At 36.0% G+C, this 18,790-nt stretch overlaps 1 protein-coding gene across 1 annotated transcript in view; it reads left to right on the top strand.

Annotated features, from left to right (window-relative positions):
* The window catches only part of LOC140159533 (uncharacterized), a 54,216-nt gene extending 37,252 nt beyond the window's left edge, over window positions 1–16,964 (top strand). The window contains exons 14-25 of the mRNA XM_072183025.1: window positions 259–440; window positions 888–955; window positions 1,172–1,287; window positions 7,303–7,359; window positions 9,328–9,510; window positions 10,664–10,846; window positions 11,702–11,831; window positions 12,380–12,462; window positions 12,829–12,902; window positions 13,333–13,384; window positions 14,040–14,218; window positions 16,807–16,964. Coding sequence (XP_072039126.1) covers window positions 259–440; window positions 888–955; window positions 1,172–1,287; window positions 7,303–7,359; window positions 9,328–9,510; window positions 10,664–10,846; window positions 11,702–11,831; window positions 12,380–12,462; window positions 12,829–12,902; window positions 13,333–13,384; window positions 14,040–14,218; window positions 16,807–16,885 — 1,386 coding nt within the window. The 3' untranslated portion in view covers window positions 16,886–16,964. The remainder of the gene's footprint in view (window positions 1–258; window positions 441–887; window positions 956–1,171; window positions 1,288–7,302; window positions 7,360–9,327; window positions 9,511–10,663; window positions 10,847–11,701; window positions 11,832–12,379; window positions 12,463–12,828; window positions 12,903–13,332; window positions 13,385–14,039; window positions 14,219–16,806) is intronic.
* Window positions 16,965–18,790: the final 1,826 nt, after the last annotated feature.

An 18,790-nucleotide genomic window follows, 5' to 3' on the forward strand; every position in this document is an offset into this window, starting at 1 on the left:
TTAAGTGCCCTGGGTGCTTATTGGAATGAATCTGTACATATTTCATGAATTTGAGAAGTCTGTTATTACATCAAAGGTCAGCAAGATATACATGCAATCTTGAAGAAGTTGGTTACATTGATTTTGTTGAAATAGTGTCAGTAAAACTATGCATATATTGCAGCAAACTAGTTAGTGAATAACCTGGTGGTTTGTAATATGTATGTGAAAGTAAGTATGTGTGCTTTGTAAACTCTTTTTTCCTCCTTTAAATTTCAGACCCATGAAAAGCGTTACCCCAGAATATCCAGTGATTGGAATGAAACCCCTCAAGAGCAGATGCCTCGTACAAACCGATTGGTTAATCAAATGAACATTGCAAATGAAACCAAGATTACACTGTACAAGAAAAAGGAAAAGAAAAAAGCCAAAGAACCAGCTGCTAAACCTCAAACATCAGGGTACGTATTAATTTGACATATGGTACTATTGTAAGATGAGGCTCTAAATCAATTTATTTGAAATTAAATATTCATTGCTCCTAAGGCACGATCTTTTCATAATTGTTTGTATGGTGGAACATGGCAGACATATCATGTTGACTTAAATCTGTGCTGAATGTGTTGTATGGTGCAACTACTGAGCCTTGCACCGATATCACAGACTATGTTGTTCAGTTCCAAATAAGTAGAAATTCTTTGATCTGTCAAAGACATCCAGACCTTGTATGTGCATCAATAAATGTAAATTTGCCTTCATCAATTTCATCTTCCAATGGCACAAAGTGCAAAGATTTCAAGTAAAACTTACTAACAATCAAATCCAAACTCTATGCATTTACAAACCGCAGAAGATGGGTGATCTGCTAGTAATCTATAAATCAAGAATCTGTTGATTATATTTTACAGACGTAGATGGAAGATGGCAAGGAACCCCATTCAAACAGCAGCACAAGTTGCAGCAATTGTCAGTGATAGTAAGTAGCCATTTTTAAAATGACGACTTTTTGATGTGATCTACAAAAATGCTGGATTACATTACTGTAATGCATAATGCCACACAGTGGACAGATAAATCTTGCAAATCATGTTGTACTCATAAGTGCACTTATCATAGTCTTTTAATCATATTTTGCAGTGGTTACCTCCAGAAAGATAATTGCATGTGATAATGTATGTTTTTCTAATTCTAGGGAGGAAAATTAGCACTACCCGGCTAGATAAAGAAAGTCTTCAATGGAATAGAGTACAGATGTTGTTAGAGAAACTTGAATCACAGAGGGTAGAAGAAAGACGAGATGCTGCTATGGTAAGAAGCTGCTCACTCTGTATCATGTCAGAAAGGTTCAAACTGTGATTAATTTAATCTGGTAAACCAGAAAACTTGCCTTTTGGGCTAGATGGAACCACTGACATTGTCACTAAAACCTTCAGCTGGTCTTAACCTAGGATCGTCCGATGTCAAACAGCAAGGAAGTTGCTCGATGACCTGATCCCAACCATGTACGAAATTCAGTGCGCCAAAGATTAGGAGTGCATAGTTATTCACATTGGTGAAACTGGTCAACCCCTACAGAGTCATGTCACAACATGCTAGTTCAAGTGGCAATGATTCAGCTGTCTATACACCAATCCGACTACGCCCTTACTGCATTAGCCCTGACGTAAAACTGCGGTGTCCCAAGGTCGGGGTCCATCAATTACTTGTTAGTGTGCTATACAGAACTGTATCATGAATTGATTTAACAAATTTTAATTTAATTTTAATTTTAATTTTAATTTTTAATTTTAATTTAAAAATCTCCCGCACTTGTACATCGGTGGTTCCGTCAATACAGTGTGGTAAATAAGCAAAAATTACCACGGGCCATTTGGGCCCTTGTTCTTGAATCTTTGGGGGCCCTGACAAACTTTTGCGGGCCCGAATAATTTGACTTTAGTTTCTAAATTCTAAACTTGAATTTACAACGTCAAAACATACTAAATTAGCAAATATTTTCACAGAAAGTATATTTAAATTTACCAAAATAAAGTTGGGAGTAGTAATTTCCCAGCTAAGAAACTCACAGTCGACGTGAAATAAGCATATCCCCAGGGCAGAGCCGTCAGCCAGAGTATTTAGTAAAAGTAGGCCTGCACATGTTGACAACATTGTGTGATTATGATGGACATCAGCCGGGGAAAATCCAGGAAAATTGTGTTTCAGGAACTTTTAGATCCTTCAAATTTCAGCAAAGAGTAAGCTGAAACCATGGCCAATATTTTATTTTGGTAGTGAAAATACAGAGACATCCCAAAATCATGGTCTTTTATTGATGTAAACATCACCAGATGACCTCCAGAAAACCTCACTGAGAAAGTTGCCGATGTTGAATGTTGTTGATACACAGGTGTGATCTAAAAATAGATGAGCATTATTGAGCCTGAGCCATTCCATTTTTTACAGTGGGGAGATGTTCAAGGTATAAAAAGTGTGTCAAATAAAGATAGTTTTGGCTGGCCCAAGTGAACATTTTCGTGCAGAAAATATTCTTAATATTAGTTTTATTAGTATAATTTCGTTGTCTTACTATTTGTATCCCTTGAAAGTGCACACAAACAAAATTATGACTTATTTTTATTTACTTGGAAATACTGGTTCACCCCCATAGTTGGACCTTAGTAAAACAAGCAGGATGTTACAAAACAACAAGAAGCATGGCGACCTGGCGATCGTGAAGTTCTGAGTCACAGCAAAATCATGTTGATTTTGGCATAAGAGCGTGGAAAATAAACACATTTCTTCAAAAAATATGCATTTAAAATGAATCTCCATTATGAACTAGCGTAGTATGGACGATGTCTTGGAACTGTATTTTCAGTCCCGTTTTTCAGTAAGCTTAAATTTATTTTTTTTATTTAAAATTTTTTTTTTTCACGGGCCAGACGGGCTCGCACGGCACATTTTCATCAGGCACGCATTGATTTTCACGGGCTACGGGCCCGAGGGCCCGCCTTATTTACCACGCTGCGTCAATAGAGGGCCAAATACAGTAAACGCCTCTTGGATTGGTGTATAAACATCTCAAGGGCAGTCTTCACTGTTTTGACATTGATGATGTCATTTTGGACTGTGAACCCTGTGTCCCTCAATATGAGTGGGGTGTTGTGGTTAATCTGTCACATGGTTGGTATTGGGTCAATAAGCAACATCCTGGCCATTTTATATCAAACAACCCTAGGTCATCCATGCAGCTGAAGACCAAATGTTTTGGTCGCAGCATTGGTGATTCCATGTAGTCAAAAAAGTGGTTGACCAGATTAAATTAATCACAACCCGCTTTATCAATCAATATATCAATTCATCATTATTTGAGTGATTACTTGATTGATTTATATCTGCAATTAATATTATTCAACCGATAATTTAATTGCTCAAACGCTTAAACTAAATACTTGCCAAGTTGTTTGATAGCAGTTCATTAGGCGTAAGAAAAGGTTGTATTGCTCTTAAAGCTCCAAAGTCAGGGTTGGTTAGTCAGTTTACTTTTTAATTTTTTTTGTAACTTTTTGCCACATACAGTATTAAAAAACACAAGTTCACCAAAAACTATGATAAACAATGATGATGATGATGTTTTCTTGATATATCAGTTGTGCTGATGGGCAAAACATATTTTGCAAATGTTTTACCAAATACATATGAAAATGCAAATATGGAAGCTTATGGAGGAGTAAAAGCATAACCCTACTCTTTTGGTAAATCAGAAATGGGCAAAAATACAAACTTTTTTAATTGACTTAATATTTTATTGATTTGGTAAACACTTTATTTATTATTGTTTGCTTGCTTGATCAATTAATCGCTTAGACCATTGCTTGACATATCGATCAATATATTGATTAATTCCATTTCAGCATCAAACTCTGTGACATATTGTCAAATTGGTCCATTTGCAAGTGACACTTTATTTAGACGTTGCTGTTATTTTGATTTCAGTTAAAAGAATAATAATTGCCATGTTACATATTTAACAGGAACTCAATTGTCCATGCTTTAGTGTTGGAACCAAGAAAATCCTAGTTTGTACAGATTACTGATGTGAGAAGATAAAGATGGGATTTGTTATGTGTATGACTTCAGCCGGGACTTCAGCATACAAATTATTATTAATTTTGCAGTTAAAGATGGAGACAGATTTTGTAACTTGAAGTGAACAAGTTGCCTGATATTTAAATCATTGTAGGAAAGCCACAGCTCTATCTCTCATCCCAAGTGATGTCACAGTGAAATATGCATATTTAAATGCAATTTGCATAATTTATGCAAAACTCATAGCAAATTAATAGCCAAGATTGTGGACAAATTATCTTAAGATCTGTCAGGTGTATGGTAGCGAAACCTGGTGGAAGGAATCGTTATTTTCATGATTTGCGCACCTCTCTAATTCTCATATCTCAGATAGGTATAATGAAAGACAAAGATAAAAAGACTAGTTTGCGTCTGACGTCATCTGTCAATCAAATTCTCTACGATCCTTGATTGGCTAATAGCGCGTATAAGGAAGGTCGATTCATCTGACTGGTAATTTCAACCGATAATTTAATTGCTCAAACGCTTAAACTAAATACTTGCCAAGTTGTTTGATAGCAGTTCATTAGGCGTAAGAAAAGGTTGTATTGCTCTTAAAGCTCCAAAGTCAGGGTTGGTTAGTCAGTTTACTTTTTAATTTTTTTTTTAACTTTTTGCCACATACAGTATTAAAAAACACAAGTTCACCAAAAACTATGATAAACAATGATGATGATGATGTTTTCTTGATATATCAGTTGTGCTGATGGGCAAAACATATTTTGCAAATGTTTTACCAAATACATATGAAAATGCAAATATGGAAGCTTATGGAGGAGTAAAACGCAACCCTACTCTTTTGGTAAATCAGAAATGGGCAAAAATACAAACTTTTTTAATTGACTTAATATTTTATTGATTTGGTAAACACTTTATTTATTATTGTTTGCTTGCTTGATCAATTAATCGCTTAGACCATTGCTTGACATATCGATCAATATATTGATTAATTCCATTTCAGCATCAAACTCTGTGACATATTGTCAAATTGGTCCATTTGCAAGTGACACTTTATTTAGACGTTGCTGTTATTTTGATTTCAGTTAAAAAGAATAATAATTGCCATGTTACATATTTAACAGGAACTCAATTGTCCATGCTTTAGTGTTGGAACCAAGAAAATCCTAGTTTGTACAGATTACTGATGTGAGAAGATAAAGATGGGATTTGTTATGTGTATGACTTCAGCCGGGACTTCAGCATACAAATTATTATTAATTTTGCAGTTAAAGATGGAGACAGATTTTGTAACTTGAAGTGAACAAGTTGCCTGATATTTAAATCATTGTAGGAAAGCCACAGCTCTATCTCTCATCCCAAGTGATGTCACAGTGAAATATGCATATTTAAGTACGCAATTTGCATAATTTATGCAAAACTCATAGCAAATTAATAGCCAAGATTGTGGACAAATTATCTTAAGATCTGTCAGGTGTATGGTAGCGAAACCTGGTGGAAGGAATCGTTATTTTCATGATTTGCGCACCTCTCTAATTCTCATATCTCAGATAGGTATAATGAAAGACAAAGATAAAAAGACTAGTTTGCGTCTGACGTCATCTGTCAATCAAATTCTCTACGATCCTTGATTGGCTAATAGCGCGTATAAGGAAGGTCGATTCATCTGACTGGTGCCGATCGGAGAAAAGGAATAGCAGTGAATGGCGAAAAATTACGTACTCTTACAAGGCAAAAAGCAACTTTTCTAGGCATTGTTGAATGTTGACATGGTGCCTTCACCAAAGAAAGTTTCCTAGTATAAAGACCTAACTTTTGAGATGGTTTGTATGTTCAAAGGTGCAAAATTAACAATAAGACGCCTGGTTTTCCCGCTGTGTTCAGCAACTCATATCATCACGACACTTGTAAACAAACCGTGCTCGGAGTTTGATTGACAGATGACGTCAGACGCAAACTAGTCTTTTTTATCTTTGTCTTTCATTATACATACATCTGTATAGGCACAGTGACAAAACTTGGTAGGGGGAAGCAGGGTCAAAGGTTCCTGGCCATGGTAGTATGGTCTGGATATTAAGGATAGAGTGGTGTTTCTCATATTTGTGGCCAAAATCTGATAAGTTTTTCATTTTTGTATAATTCTGTAACTGCAGTAATGAAAGTGTTGATTATTTTGGCAATGAAACATAATATCGTTATGAATTCGGCAGAGTGACGAATCGGGAATTTTGAGCAAATTGAGTATTTGTATGCTTATGATTATGTTTCAGGTTATCTTTTATTTCCACCAAAAATTAATGGCAAATCTTACTCACCGACGTAGTTATTGAAATTTTGATTTGGACGAATCGCGCCAAAATGCGATAAATTAATTCGGCAGAGAGACGAATCGTATACATAGCTGTACAAATCATGTTGATCTATAGTATTGTATTGCGGGAAACCCCAAATTTTCTATATTACATGTCCTATACTAATATATTTGATACCAACGTATAGCTGTAGGTATATTCTATCCAGTGATACCAAAATAAGTACAAACATTCCCCACATGATATTGCTGTGGTTTATTAATGTGAGTGCGCGCCCGTGAAATTGGAAAATCCCGGAAAATTATACACAAAATAAAGGCCAATATTGTTATTTTTGCTTTAAAATCCTCGAGTTTTTGCTAAATATTACAGGGATGACTATTTATAACTTATATAGCAAGTTAAGTTTGCATAGCCTTAGGACAACCAGTAATTTCTACACAAAAGCCCCAAATCAAGAATGTGTGCTATGGTTTACACGTAGTTGAATGCGTATTCGACCTCTCTCTGCGCAGTGGTAGAGATATTTTGGATACAGCATAAAGCCGAATAGCTGTTAAAACACGTTTTGAGGGATATATCAATTATTTTAGAACATGCAAGTATTGCTAATAATTCGTGTACATTCACTTCTATAATATACATTTCAAATGAGTGCTCACGAATGTTCTAAATTTTTAGAAGGACCAATGAAATGGTATCAAGATTTTCAAACGCTGTTTACTCAGAACAGCAATTTTGTGTATTCGGCACTCTGCCGTATTCACAACGATATGAAGTAGTCAAAATAGCAATAAATGTTTCTCATGTCAAAATGACCAATTTGCCCGATACACATACAGTAGACTATAGTGGACTATTATAACAGCTTTGAATTTCCTCCATGCATTGTTTTACATGGATAGATAATTAGATATCATTTGTTTGTGTTGATTTGTTACAGCATTTGGGAATGTTAGATTGTAGTGACCAAGACATCCTGTCTGCACTAACTAATGCAGTAAGTATCAGAATATTAATCTGTAATTACCAACAGCTAAACTAGCTATACTGTGTCTCGTCTCAAGTTGAGGGTAACGCCATGTTGGATTTCATAGTGGCAGATTTAAATTGTGCTTGCTAACCTAATCCCGCAGTGCGTATACACATGCTTAGAAGGGTGATTTGTCCATGCTGATTCAAGTCTGCCACTACAAAATCCAACATGGCATTATTCTCAACTTGAGAAAAGACACAGAATACCCAGGAGTGGCAGAGGTAGTAGTAACCTGAGCACATACAGGGTGAGTCAAAAAAAGTGCAATAGAGAAAAGAATTCATTTTTATTTAAGAACGGAGTTGAACCTTTTTGGTTTTAACACATTTTATATATGGTATATCCATCAGTGACCTTGTGTGAAAAAATTAAGGAATTAGCATTTACCGTTTTGTTTTTATGACACATTTTATAGCGCTGCCCAATTTTAATGTTTGTCCAAGAGACATCTAAAATTTGAATGTCAGCCCACTCTGTGTAAGGTAGATTTGGAACAACTGCCATTTTCTTAACCTCATTGGCATTGAAATAAAATGGAGCACCCAAAGTGTTATTGCCCTTGGTCTTGTTTAAGGAGAAACAACATTTGTTCTTATTTTCATTTTACCTTTACTTTAAAGATGTTTATTCTCTATCAAAAACATACAAATGTGTAGGCGGGTTTTTCAAATGTCAAAAATGAAATGCGCGCAAATTGAAGTGGAGTGAATTACAATTAATATCCAGGAAGTTGGACATATTGGGATTAAAAAAACTGGAGTTGGAGGCGAGTGAGTTATGAAGGACTCAAAGTAATGTTAGAAAGTTTGTTTGAACAGAAAAAAAAGAAATTAAAATAACACATAAATCAACCTTAATAAAGTTAAAGTCAGTTTCAGATCTGGTGCCTTTACCGTGCAATGTGTTCTCTCATTCAAAATACATGACACCTCGTGGACAAATAATGAAATTGGGTATCGCGTCAAAAGGACTCATAAAAATTAAACGGTAGTCGCGATTTACTTCATATTTTCATAGAAGGTGGCCATTGAGTGTGGCATTTATAGAATATTTCAATATTCAGAAAATTTTACCTGAAAATGGGGTTTTGTAGAGTAACTCTATAACAATAGGTTATAGAAGATAGCACAAACTATATATTTCTGAAATCCATTATAATCAGACTAGTCATTTGGTATTTTAAAAAACAAAAAATATGTCAAGACACCTCATGGCATTAACAGCTGTTATTATTCAAAGCTGGTGAGTTGGCACCTAGATAGCTGTTAACATTGTTTATGAAGCTTGCTCATTCCACAATTCCTGGAATGTGAGGTGGGAGTGCATTCCATGTGCAGACTGTAGATAGAATGTAAGCCCGTTCATGACTTAACAGTTAGATCTTGGAATTTGAACTGCAAGGTCCTGAGTTCTAATGGAGCGGCAAAGATAAGGATCAGTCTGGAGCTGGTCAGGGAGTAATTGACATAATAGCTCCGGAACATTACATTCAATGGAACATAGTGGTGGTACCAACTGCTCTGCGGTAGGCCATGTATCTTTCAACAGGATTGGTGCAGGGCCTCTAGTGCCAGTGGTCACAAATGCAAAATTGCCCCACATCTTAAAATAAACTTTAAACCTTGTACAGCATGTGAGAAAACCCTCATGCTTAATCACAAAGTGCACAATGCTTCAGGTTAACAGCTCTAGTATTCTCATTAACTGTTGGGCTCCCTTTGTTGTTGGTTAGAACATAATTCTAGTATTACAAAGGTTGCCAGTTTGAATCCGACCAGGTTTTTTTTTTTTTTACAATATTTATGACCTCTGGCTGCTCTGGTAAAGTTTAAAATTTGTTCACCATATAATATTAACCCTGAGAATTAATCATTTCAAACTGTATAATTGTAGCAGAAGACATAATTTTTTTATACTTTTCTTGTATTTCAGATTCAATTTGACAAAGACGACAAGGTGAAATACAATGCCAGTAAAGCCCTGGTTTCATTGGGCCAATGGAGTGAACATGCTATGACTATTATTGTAAGATGTATGAAAGAGGGCTCCTATGATATGCAGTCTGATCTCATCAAGACATTAATCAATGCCAGAAATGTACACCTTGTTAATAAGGTATGATAATAAAATGTTATTAAATAGCAGTCAAAGCTTGATCCTTAGTGGTGAGGGATAGAGTTTTGAACAGTGAATATAATCTTGGAGCTCAGAAATAATGATTAGCAGAACATGATGTATACATTCTCCACTGTTATAAACAAAAGGATCTCTAGCGGCATGTTCAATATTTTGTGTAGTGGATGCCTCTAACAGACCTGCCAACTGTCCCTCATTTTGAGGGACTGTCCCTCATTTTGAGGGACTGTCCCTCATTTGGGGTTTTCCAAAGTGAAAAAGAGGGACAGTCATGTTTTCTGAAAATTCAGTGATGGCAAATTTAAATGCAAAAACAGTAGAAATGATGCAAATTTCACTTTAAAATTTTGCTATAGCATTCTCTTTAGTCAATTGTGATAAATTTAGACCTGCAAAACCTTAACTGAATTCTGAAAGTATTGCACACCTCAAGTCTTTGAATTTGGCGGTATCTGATTTGTGTACATGTGCAAGGTTTTGGCCTCAATGTCCCTCATTCTGACTTCGGTAGGTTGGCAGGCCTGCACTAAATGCAATATCTACTGCTCAAAACAATTTTGGGATTTGATTGTATCAAAAAAATATAGTATGTACAAGCTGTATAACCATACCAATTAAACAAGAATCAACTACTATGTGTACCACAGCTCAGCTGTAGGTTCAAACCAAGGGTTCAGATTAAGTAAGCATAAGTCAACCAATACCCTGAACAATACTCACAAAAGATTGGAGAGAATTTTGTTTGAATTTTTTTCAAAGAAACACTCATATTGACAATGAACATATTTGTGAGAAAGTGTTTGCTCTAAATTGAGTTTGTTTGCAATATTAATATTATGTAAAAAATTGTATGTCCAGAGTGAGGAGGATAGTTCTAAAATGCTTGATTTTGAGTGCAGTTTGTTTTGACATACATTCGAAGTGGTTAGAATCAGCTATGCTCACATAATGTACCGCTGGATTATTTTGTCTATGATATAATACTGAGCTATACACAGTCTGATCTTTCCTAGTTAACCTTGTTTGTAATATGAATACCACCAAAAACCATTTTGATGAAATGTGTGAGTCGTAGAACAGATGATTCTCCTTGTCATAAAAAGTCTACTTAATATTTTCTTTTACTTTTCAGTCAAGTGTTCTTGGCAAGCAGTTAATTGATAAACTCAAGAAGTTATGTTCATCTATCCGAGACAAAGGAGACTTAGGCTTTGAGAGTGCTATATGTTTAGGATGTATGGGAGTAAGGGCACCAGTAGCCAAACTTAAACTCATGCAATGTCTTCAATGTACAGATAGCAACCTGATTACAAAGGTAAGCAATTACAAACAATACCCGCTGGGTCAGTATAATTGCTTGCACACTATACCTGTCTATTAGCATAATAAGGCTGCCAAACATAGCATGATCCTAACTGCGATTATAAGAACCACAGCAACCAGTAATACCACTGAATCAAAAGAGTCTGATTGCAAATAAAACTTTAAGAACCTGCTTATGTTGACTCTGAAGGACAGACTTCCATGATGGCCTTCCATTGCCATTCTTGATGTCTTGTCTGCTTAGTCATATGTCCTGGACTAATAACCTGATGTAATCCTTGCTAGAGGGTTGGGCCTCTTAATCTCTGTCCATGTTTTGGTTGCTGCAAATTGTACAAAAGGAGTTTGGAGACAGCAGTTTATCTCCTCCTGACACAGTGGCCAACAAACTTCAGCCTTCTGATATTCAATATGTCATGATTTTGACTCAACCATATATTTTGATCTATTCTTGATGTAACCATACAAGAAATTGTACAGAAAGATTACATTCTTGATCTCAATACATATAAATATTAACCTCCATTATTGTCAGCTGTTGTTACCACAGCATTTGTCAGGGGAATGACCAAATCTTGCACTCTTGAAGTGTGCTGTAATGTTTGGGTCATAGGTAATCATTTTTGTATTGAGATCAAGAGTTTTTAAGAGTAAAATCTTACCATGATTACCAATACAGTTCAAAATTTCATGATAATACAAGAAATTAGACTATGGTCAGACTTCATTAGAGAGATAAAACAGCTTAATTCTGTATGCTGTATGCTCCCTGTCTTGATACTAGGCTAAGTCTGAGAATGCTTACATGAAGGTTAATATCCATATATGATGTATTCATTTCTTACAGTCATTAGAAGTACTTGTGCGTCAGATGCGTGCAACAGAGCCAACAGTGATACAAATGGTACTGCACCAGTTCAAGAAATCAAAGGCATGGAAACACAGAGCTGCAGCAGCCAAACTTTTGGTTTTAATTGGTAGGTGTTTTACAGTTTTAAGTAAATTGCCTATTGCCTGAAGCACTTTGTGCAATGCTGAACTGATCTGGGTGCTAAACTACCCCTAACTGTGTGATGAACTATCAAAGCTTGTCATCTCAAGGTCACATAAAGAATTCCTATTGAAAGGGATATTGATTATATATTGGTTGCGGGGGCTAGTAATATAATACATGTCAAGTTATTATTGACACAATTATGTGCTATTTCAAATTTGCAAATAAAAAACCCGGAAGCATTATCAAAAACAGAACAAAACAAAAATCAAACAAAACGGCGAAATAATTAAAAATGAAAAATGACCTGCAGAACAGTATGGGTGGTGGTAACCACCACAGGGATGAGGCTTTCACTTCTTAATTCATGACATCTCAACATTTCAGGACTAAAATTTCACTGGGATTATGAGAAAATATGAGTTTTCTGATACCAAAATCTCTATTTTTATAGGATACAGTAGAGTGATGAAGCTATGGATCTAGTCACACCCATTTAATAATTTCAATTCATCTCTTTCATATAAACAGGTGCTCGCCATTTACTATTACTAGAAGAGCCTGATGCTGTGTTCAAGATACTGGAGCAGAGATTGTTTGATGATCCAAGCAGGGTAATTACACATTTTGCTTGAATTATTGTATGTGCATTTGCATCCACCTACAAACTGTGGAGATGTGCATATTATACTCTGTCATACATTAGATATATCATCCACAGTTGCTAGGTAAAATTTCATCTTGTACACATACGCACAAAAGATGGTCGAAAACATCTTCAGTATGTCGATAGAATACGGACTAAACTTTGTCCACAGCGAACACCAATAGGGTTGTATTTATGTATGTTGTTAACCTGATAATCACTTTGGTAGCTTTTATAAAACATGGCTATCTTAAAAGAAATTTGAATTATCTGTAATATTTGCTACAAAGAAACGTGATTGTTTTTAATCCTATTGTTTACTTTTGTGTTACAGGAAGTGAGACAAGAAGTTGCTATCACACTGACATCACTTGGAATGAGAGATAGAGTTGTGGCTTTGGTAGAAAAGTAAGTACTCCCTGTTACCATGCAATATACGCTGTTACAAAAACAAAATTACAATCAAATTTAATAAATAAATAAAAAAGATGATGGTGTAATTATTTCATACATTGAAATAAGTACTGTATAGGCTACCAGAAGTATTTTCATTGGGTTCCACATTTGTAAAACCTGGTTTCCATTTCATTCATTCACTCTTGGCATTGATTAGTTGCACAACACGATGCCACTGCTGGGGTTCAAACCTGATATTGCATGATCATTACTCAAAGACCATACCGCTAAGTCACTGTGTCCTTGTAACAATATAGGGAAAGTGAAATTGAAATTGCATTGTAATCAATCATTTATTTACAAAACATTTCAAGCATAATTGAATTAGATATAATGTACCTGTAGTTAACTTGCATATCATTTTCATATTGTTTTACTTTAGACGATTAGAAGATGATGATGATGATACCAGAGCACATGCTGTAACTGCTGCAGTAAGTGACTGTACTTTTTTTCATGAAGTGACATTAGTGGGCATTAACAGGAGGAAATCCAATTGGTTTTAACTATAGGCGAAACGTCTAATTCTCGAGCATGAGAGCCAACTTGGGTATGCACAGATATTTGCATCGAGCATACTACGCAAAGACCATACGCTTACGGTGCTCACATATCTTTTGAGAATTGAACAATCACAGTTTTCCAATATGGTCGTCACTAGGCAAGGTCAAGGTTCAGTCATGTAGGTCACACGATCGTGTTATACCACAAAAGGTACGCTGATGCAGAAGGTCATCCTCTCATGACCGAGAATTAGATATTTTGCCTCATTGCTTGTGACAATAAAAGCATACCTTTCTTATTTTTATCACATGTATTCGACTTTGCTGGCATTACAACATAGCGAATGTGACTTGACTGTGCATATGTCCCTATTTGCATACATCAGCATAATAATTCACATTCTACTGTCACTTTGCTGTAACTTTCTTGACCTATGTAACAGTTTCTCCCTCAAAAAGCCAATATATTGGTACAAAAGAGAGAAAAATATTATACATTAAGTGTTGAAATAAATGTTCTGTACATGCTGGTGATATACAAAAGATGCCTGCAATCCCACAATATGTTATGTTTTGTTCTTCATAGGGTGTTCTGGGGATGAAAGCAGACCGTATTATCCGTACCCTCCTGGAAATGTTGGAGCTTGATTCATGTGAATATGTCAGACTACAAGTAATACGGACATTTGCTTCACTTGGTCTCACGAATGTTAAGATCATGAGAACATTGAGAGAACGGGAGAGGCAAGAAGGACCACTAGCAAGGTTAGGATTTCCACATACTTGAACCATTACTTAGAGAATAAGCGATAGGAATTTTTATTTTGCCTATCCTCTACCGTGTGATAGGCGACAGGCAGGTCCAATATTTTGAGTAGTGGATGCCGGCGCAGCGGTATCCACTACGATAAAAATATTGGACCTGTCTGTCGTCTATCATAGGTAGAGGATAGGCAAAATAAAAATTCCTATCGTTTATTCTCATTCTTAGTCAGTTAAATATTATTTCAATAACTGTAAACAATTTTTTTTAAGCAAAAACTAAGTTACCGTCATAAAAACTCCCTCATTATAAAATGAAGCGAAACTTGTTTACAACTTCACGTATTCTGTTGCGCGTACTGCTAGCGTCGCGTATTCCGCACTAGTCTCACGCATACATCGCGATACATACGCCGCACCTCTACAAGCGTGTAAGGCATTATCAAGCGCGCATGATGGCGTGGGGTGCGTCTACGGCCTGATAAGCGGCACCGAAATCTTGCAATTGTCCAATCAAAAATGTGTATACGAACTAGACCACTCCCACTGACTAAGAATGGTCGATCTCAGTAGCATTTTAGTCATAAGCATGCTAACACTGGTACCCAATAGTGCTGGGGTTTAGACTTAGTTTCCGGTGGAAGGATGTAGTCGAATTCAGCAGGGGTTCATGCATGTAGTCTTATAGGCTTGATCAGGTAGTCATTGATTGGTTATTGACTATTTAGAGGTTAATGACTGCGCATCAGTTGTTTTGAGGGTATTGTGAAATATCTAAACATTGTGCTTTGGAACCGAGGAATATCCCGAGGTCCCAAAAGCACAATGTTTAGATATTCTAATACCAAAAAATAACGGATGCAAAGTCATTAACCTCATTCATAACCGTCACTTTTCACTTTTTTAAATTAAATTTACGTCACATTTTCTTCTTTTAAAACAGAACACAATTTTAACCTTATCTGTCGTTTTCCCTGTAAAATATCGAATAGCCCATTAAGGAAATACCGCTAGCGACCAATCACACTAGCACGCAATCATGCGATGTCCAAATACGGCGTATTTAAAAGTTACTATCTGTGATTGGATCCCACTTGCTGCGTATATTAATGAGGTTATGAATGTGTATTGATTCACTGATTATGGATTATTATGGACCGATCAATCAATCCATTATCGACAACCGATTAGGCCAGCTGATTGACTCCAAAGTAGGTTGGAACAAGCAAAATGCATGCACTTATCTTGATGTCAAAAGCTAGAGTGGGCTCAAACAAGATAAAGTATTTAGAACCAAAATCCTATCGAGATCAACCAGTAATGCCATTGTTTTCTTTTTGAGAATAATTTCCAATTCGCCACCTGCTTATGGTTCACAGATGAAGATGTTCAAAAGTGATTTGAATATTGGTCATCTTTTATACTTTTAGCGTGTTTCTATTGAGTCCCCTGCATTTTACCGGTAAAACTGTTCACCGTCAAATAGCGGCGAAAGGCGGATAACGGTCAGTTTCCATTGCACGTTGTTTACCGGTAAACACTCGATGAACAGCGTCAATTGACACATCTTAAAAGTTTGCCGGCGAAAGGTCGTGCACTGGGGTCAATCGCAAAGCATTGTGGATTTTAATATTGTAGTATTTTCTTAATTGTTTAGCTAAAAATGAGGTAGCAAACACGAGAAAAGAAGACTGAAGAATAATGTTTTTATTAGCGTTTTCATTCGTACGCGTACATCAAATTACGCCATTGCGAAATCCCCCTAAGTGATATCGACGTGAGTACTCAGTATAATCGTTGCGCGCAACACACATAGGTCTTAGAATTTAATCTTTCACAGTTTAATCTCAGTTAATATTCTTTTTAGCGAATAGTAATTTAACATCAACAACATAATATTAAATTCATGAAATCTTTCTAATTTTCTGAAGCACACACCGCCGCGGATCCGAGTTGATTTCTATTTATTTCGCATGCACAGCTGGATTCATCCGCTGATGTTGTTGTTGTTGTTTTATTTCATGGCTTTTATAAATCATAACTCATGTTGAATATTTAGCATAATATGTATAATGCAAGGATAATGCATTATGAATATTTCTTCCATTTACTTTATTTATAGCAAGTGAGTCAAATATTTGTATGTGATTAGGCCTAAGAATTTTGGCGAACGGAATGGTATAATCATGGTATAATACATAAACAAGCTAGCTCATTGATGATGCAGAGGTCAATTTCGCGACTCAACTTCCGTTTTCTTCCCTGTATGCGCATTCAATCGGAATGGAGTGAGTTTCTATTAGCGTTTATCGGTGGCGTCCCGCTATTTTCCTTCCTCAAGAAGGAAAGCGTTACGTAAAAACTCGCCTCTGTTTACCGGTAAATAGCGGGGAAGGTCAGTTTCTATTGAGCAGAATTAATCCTTTTACCGTCTTTTTACCGGTAAATGGTCCCAATAGAAACACGCCTTTTGTAAGTTTAAAACGTGTTTGTTGTCATAGTGCTGTAATGCCCTGGTGTTTGTATTTTGAAGCCATCCCTATGGGGATTGAATTGTAATTATAACTTTTTTTACAAATTTTGTTTTACAGGGAAGCTGCAAAAGCCCTGAAGGTCTTAAATGGAAGGAAGACTGCAATGGGGAACAGAAGTCCTATACAGTTTAACTGATGATCACATCCAATGGGGAGCAGAAGTCCTATACAGTTTAACTGATGATCACATCCAATGGGGAGCAGAAGTCCTATACAGTTTAACTGATGATCACATCCAATGGGGAGCAGAAGTCCTATACAGTTTAACTGATGATCACATCCAATGGGGAGCAGAAGTCCTATACAGTTTAACTGATGATCACACCATGGGGAGCAGAAGTCCTATACAGTTTAACTGATGATCACATCCAATGGGGAGCAGAAGTCCTATACAGTTTAACTGATGATCACATCCAATGGGGAGCAGAAGTCCTATACAGTTTAACTGATCATCACATCCAATGGGGAGCAGAAGTCCTATACAGTTTAACTGATGATCACATCCAATGGGGAGCAGAAGTCCTATACAGTTTAACTGATGATCACATCCAGTGGGGAGCAGAAGTCCTATACAGTTTAACTGATCATCACATCCAATGGGGAGCAGAAGTCCTATACAGTTTAACTGATCATCACGTCCAATGGGGAGCAGAAGTCCTATACAGTTTAACTGATGATCACATCCAATGGGGAGCAGAAGTCCTATACAGTTTAACTGATGATCACATCCAATGGGGAGCAGAAGTCCTATACAGTTTAACTGATCATCACATCCAATGGGGAGCAGAAGTCCTATACAGTTTAACTGATCATCACATGGGGAGCAGAAGTCCTATACAGTTTAACTGATCATCACATCCAATGGGGAGCAGAAGTCCTATACAGTTTAACTGATCATCACATCCAATGGGGAGCAGAAGTCCTATACAGTTTAATTCATTCATTCATTCATTCTATCTTTATTCTGGTAAGCTCTTTCAATACATAAGTACTGATCTCCCAAGAGGTCCAGATCAGACAATAATTACAAAACAAAAAATGCAAAGAATACTATAATACAAAAATGAGGATATAAAAATAATACAGGAATGAAATAGCCAAAATGCAATTTACCTAGCGAGATACAAGAGCATTATTTTGCCCAACGACAAGTTTCAATGAGTTGAAAAACAACAGGACAAATTATGGCTATTGCATCTCTGTATGGTTATCAAAGATGCCAAGAATATGTACAGTTTCAAATAAATTACTGCAAAATATTTTCTCAAATTAAACTGCATGCAATATACAAACATGATAATAAGATTATAATAAGATGAATCAATTTACCATTATAATATCATATTAGACAGAATTACAAAATGTATCACAGTATTATTTAATTAAACAGCAATAGAATTTTTGAACTCATACATACTCATGGCCATGAAGTTTGAACGAATGTTTACTGGAAGATTATTCCACAGTACTGCAGCTCTATAATTGAAGGTTCTTTTTCCAGCAGAAATATTCCATGCAGGAACAATCAGGGCATTATGAGTTTGACTTGAGTACATTTGTCATGAGTTGAGTGTGTAAAAGTGAAAATAGATGAGAGGTAGGATGGAGCCATTTGTTTCAGACACTTAAAAGTAACAATCAGTGATTGATTATCCCATCTACAATAAGTTTTACCCAATTCAGGTCTTCCATCATTTTGTCAATTGGAGTTCTGATGTCAGCATGGAGAAGCATACGAGCAAGCTTGTTTTGCAAGACCTGCAGCTCATGATGATAATAAGCATTGAAATTATTCCATACAGAACTACAGTAGTCAAAATGAGGGAAGACTAGAGCTTTAGCAAGCATGTTTACAGTACTAGGTGGAAGATAATTCTTGACTCTACCAATTACACCAATACGTTTTGATACATTAGATGACATATAATTAACATGTTCACTCCAAGAAAAGTTTGGATCAAATACAACACCTAAATATTTATATTTATTTACAATTTCTATGCTCTCATTTCCATAGGTAAGAGATATGTCCTTAAATTTA

This window comes from Amphiura filiformis, chromosome 1, assembly GCF_039555335.1.
Source record: "Amphiura filiformis chromosome 1, Afil_fr2py, whole genome shotgun sequence".
Taxonomy (NCBI): domain Eukaryota; kingdom Metazoa; phylum Echinodermata; class Ophiuroidea; order Amphilepidida; family Amphiuridae; genus Amphiura; species Amphiura filiformis.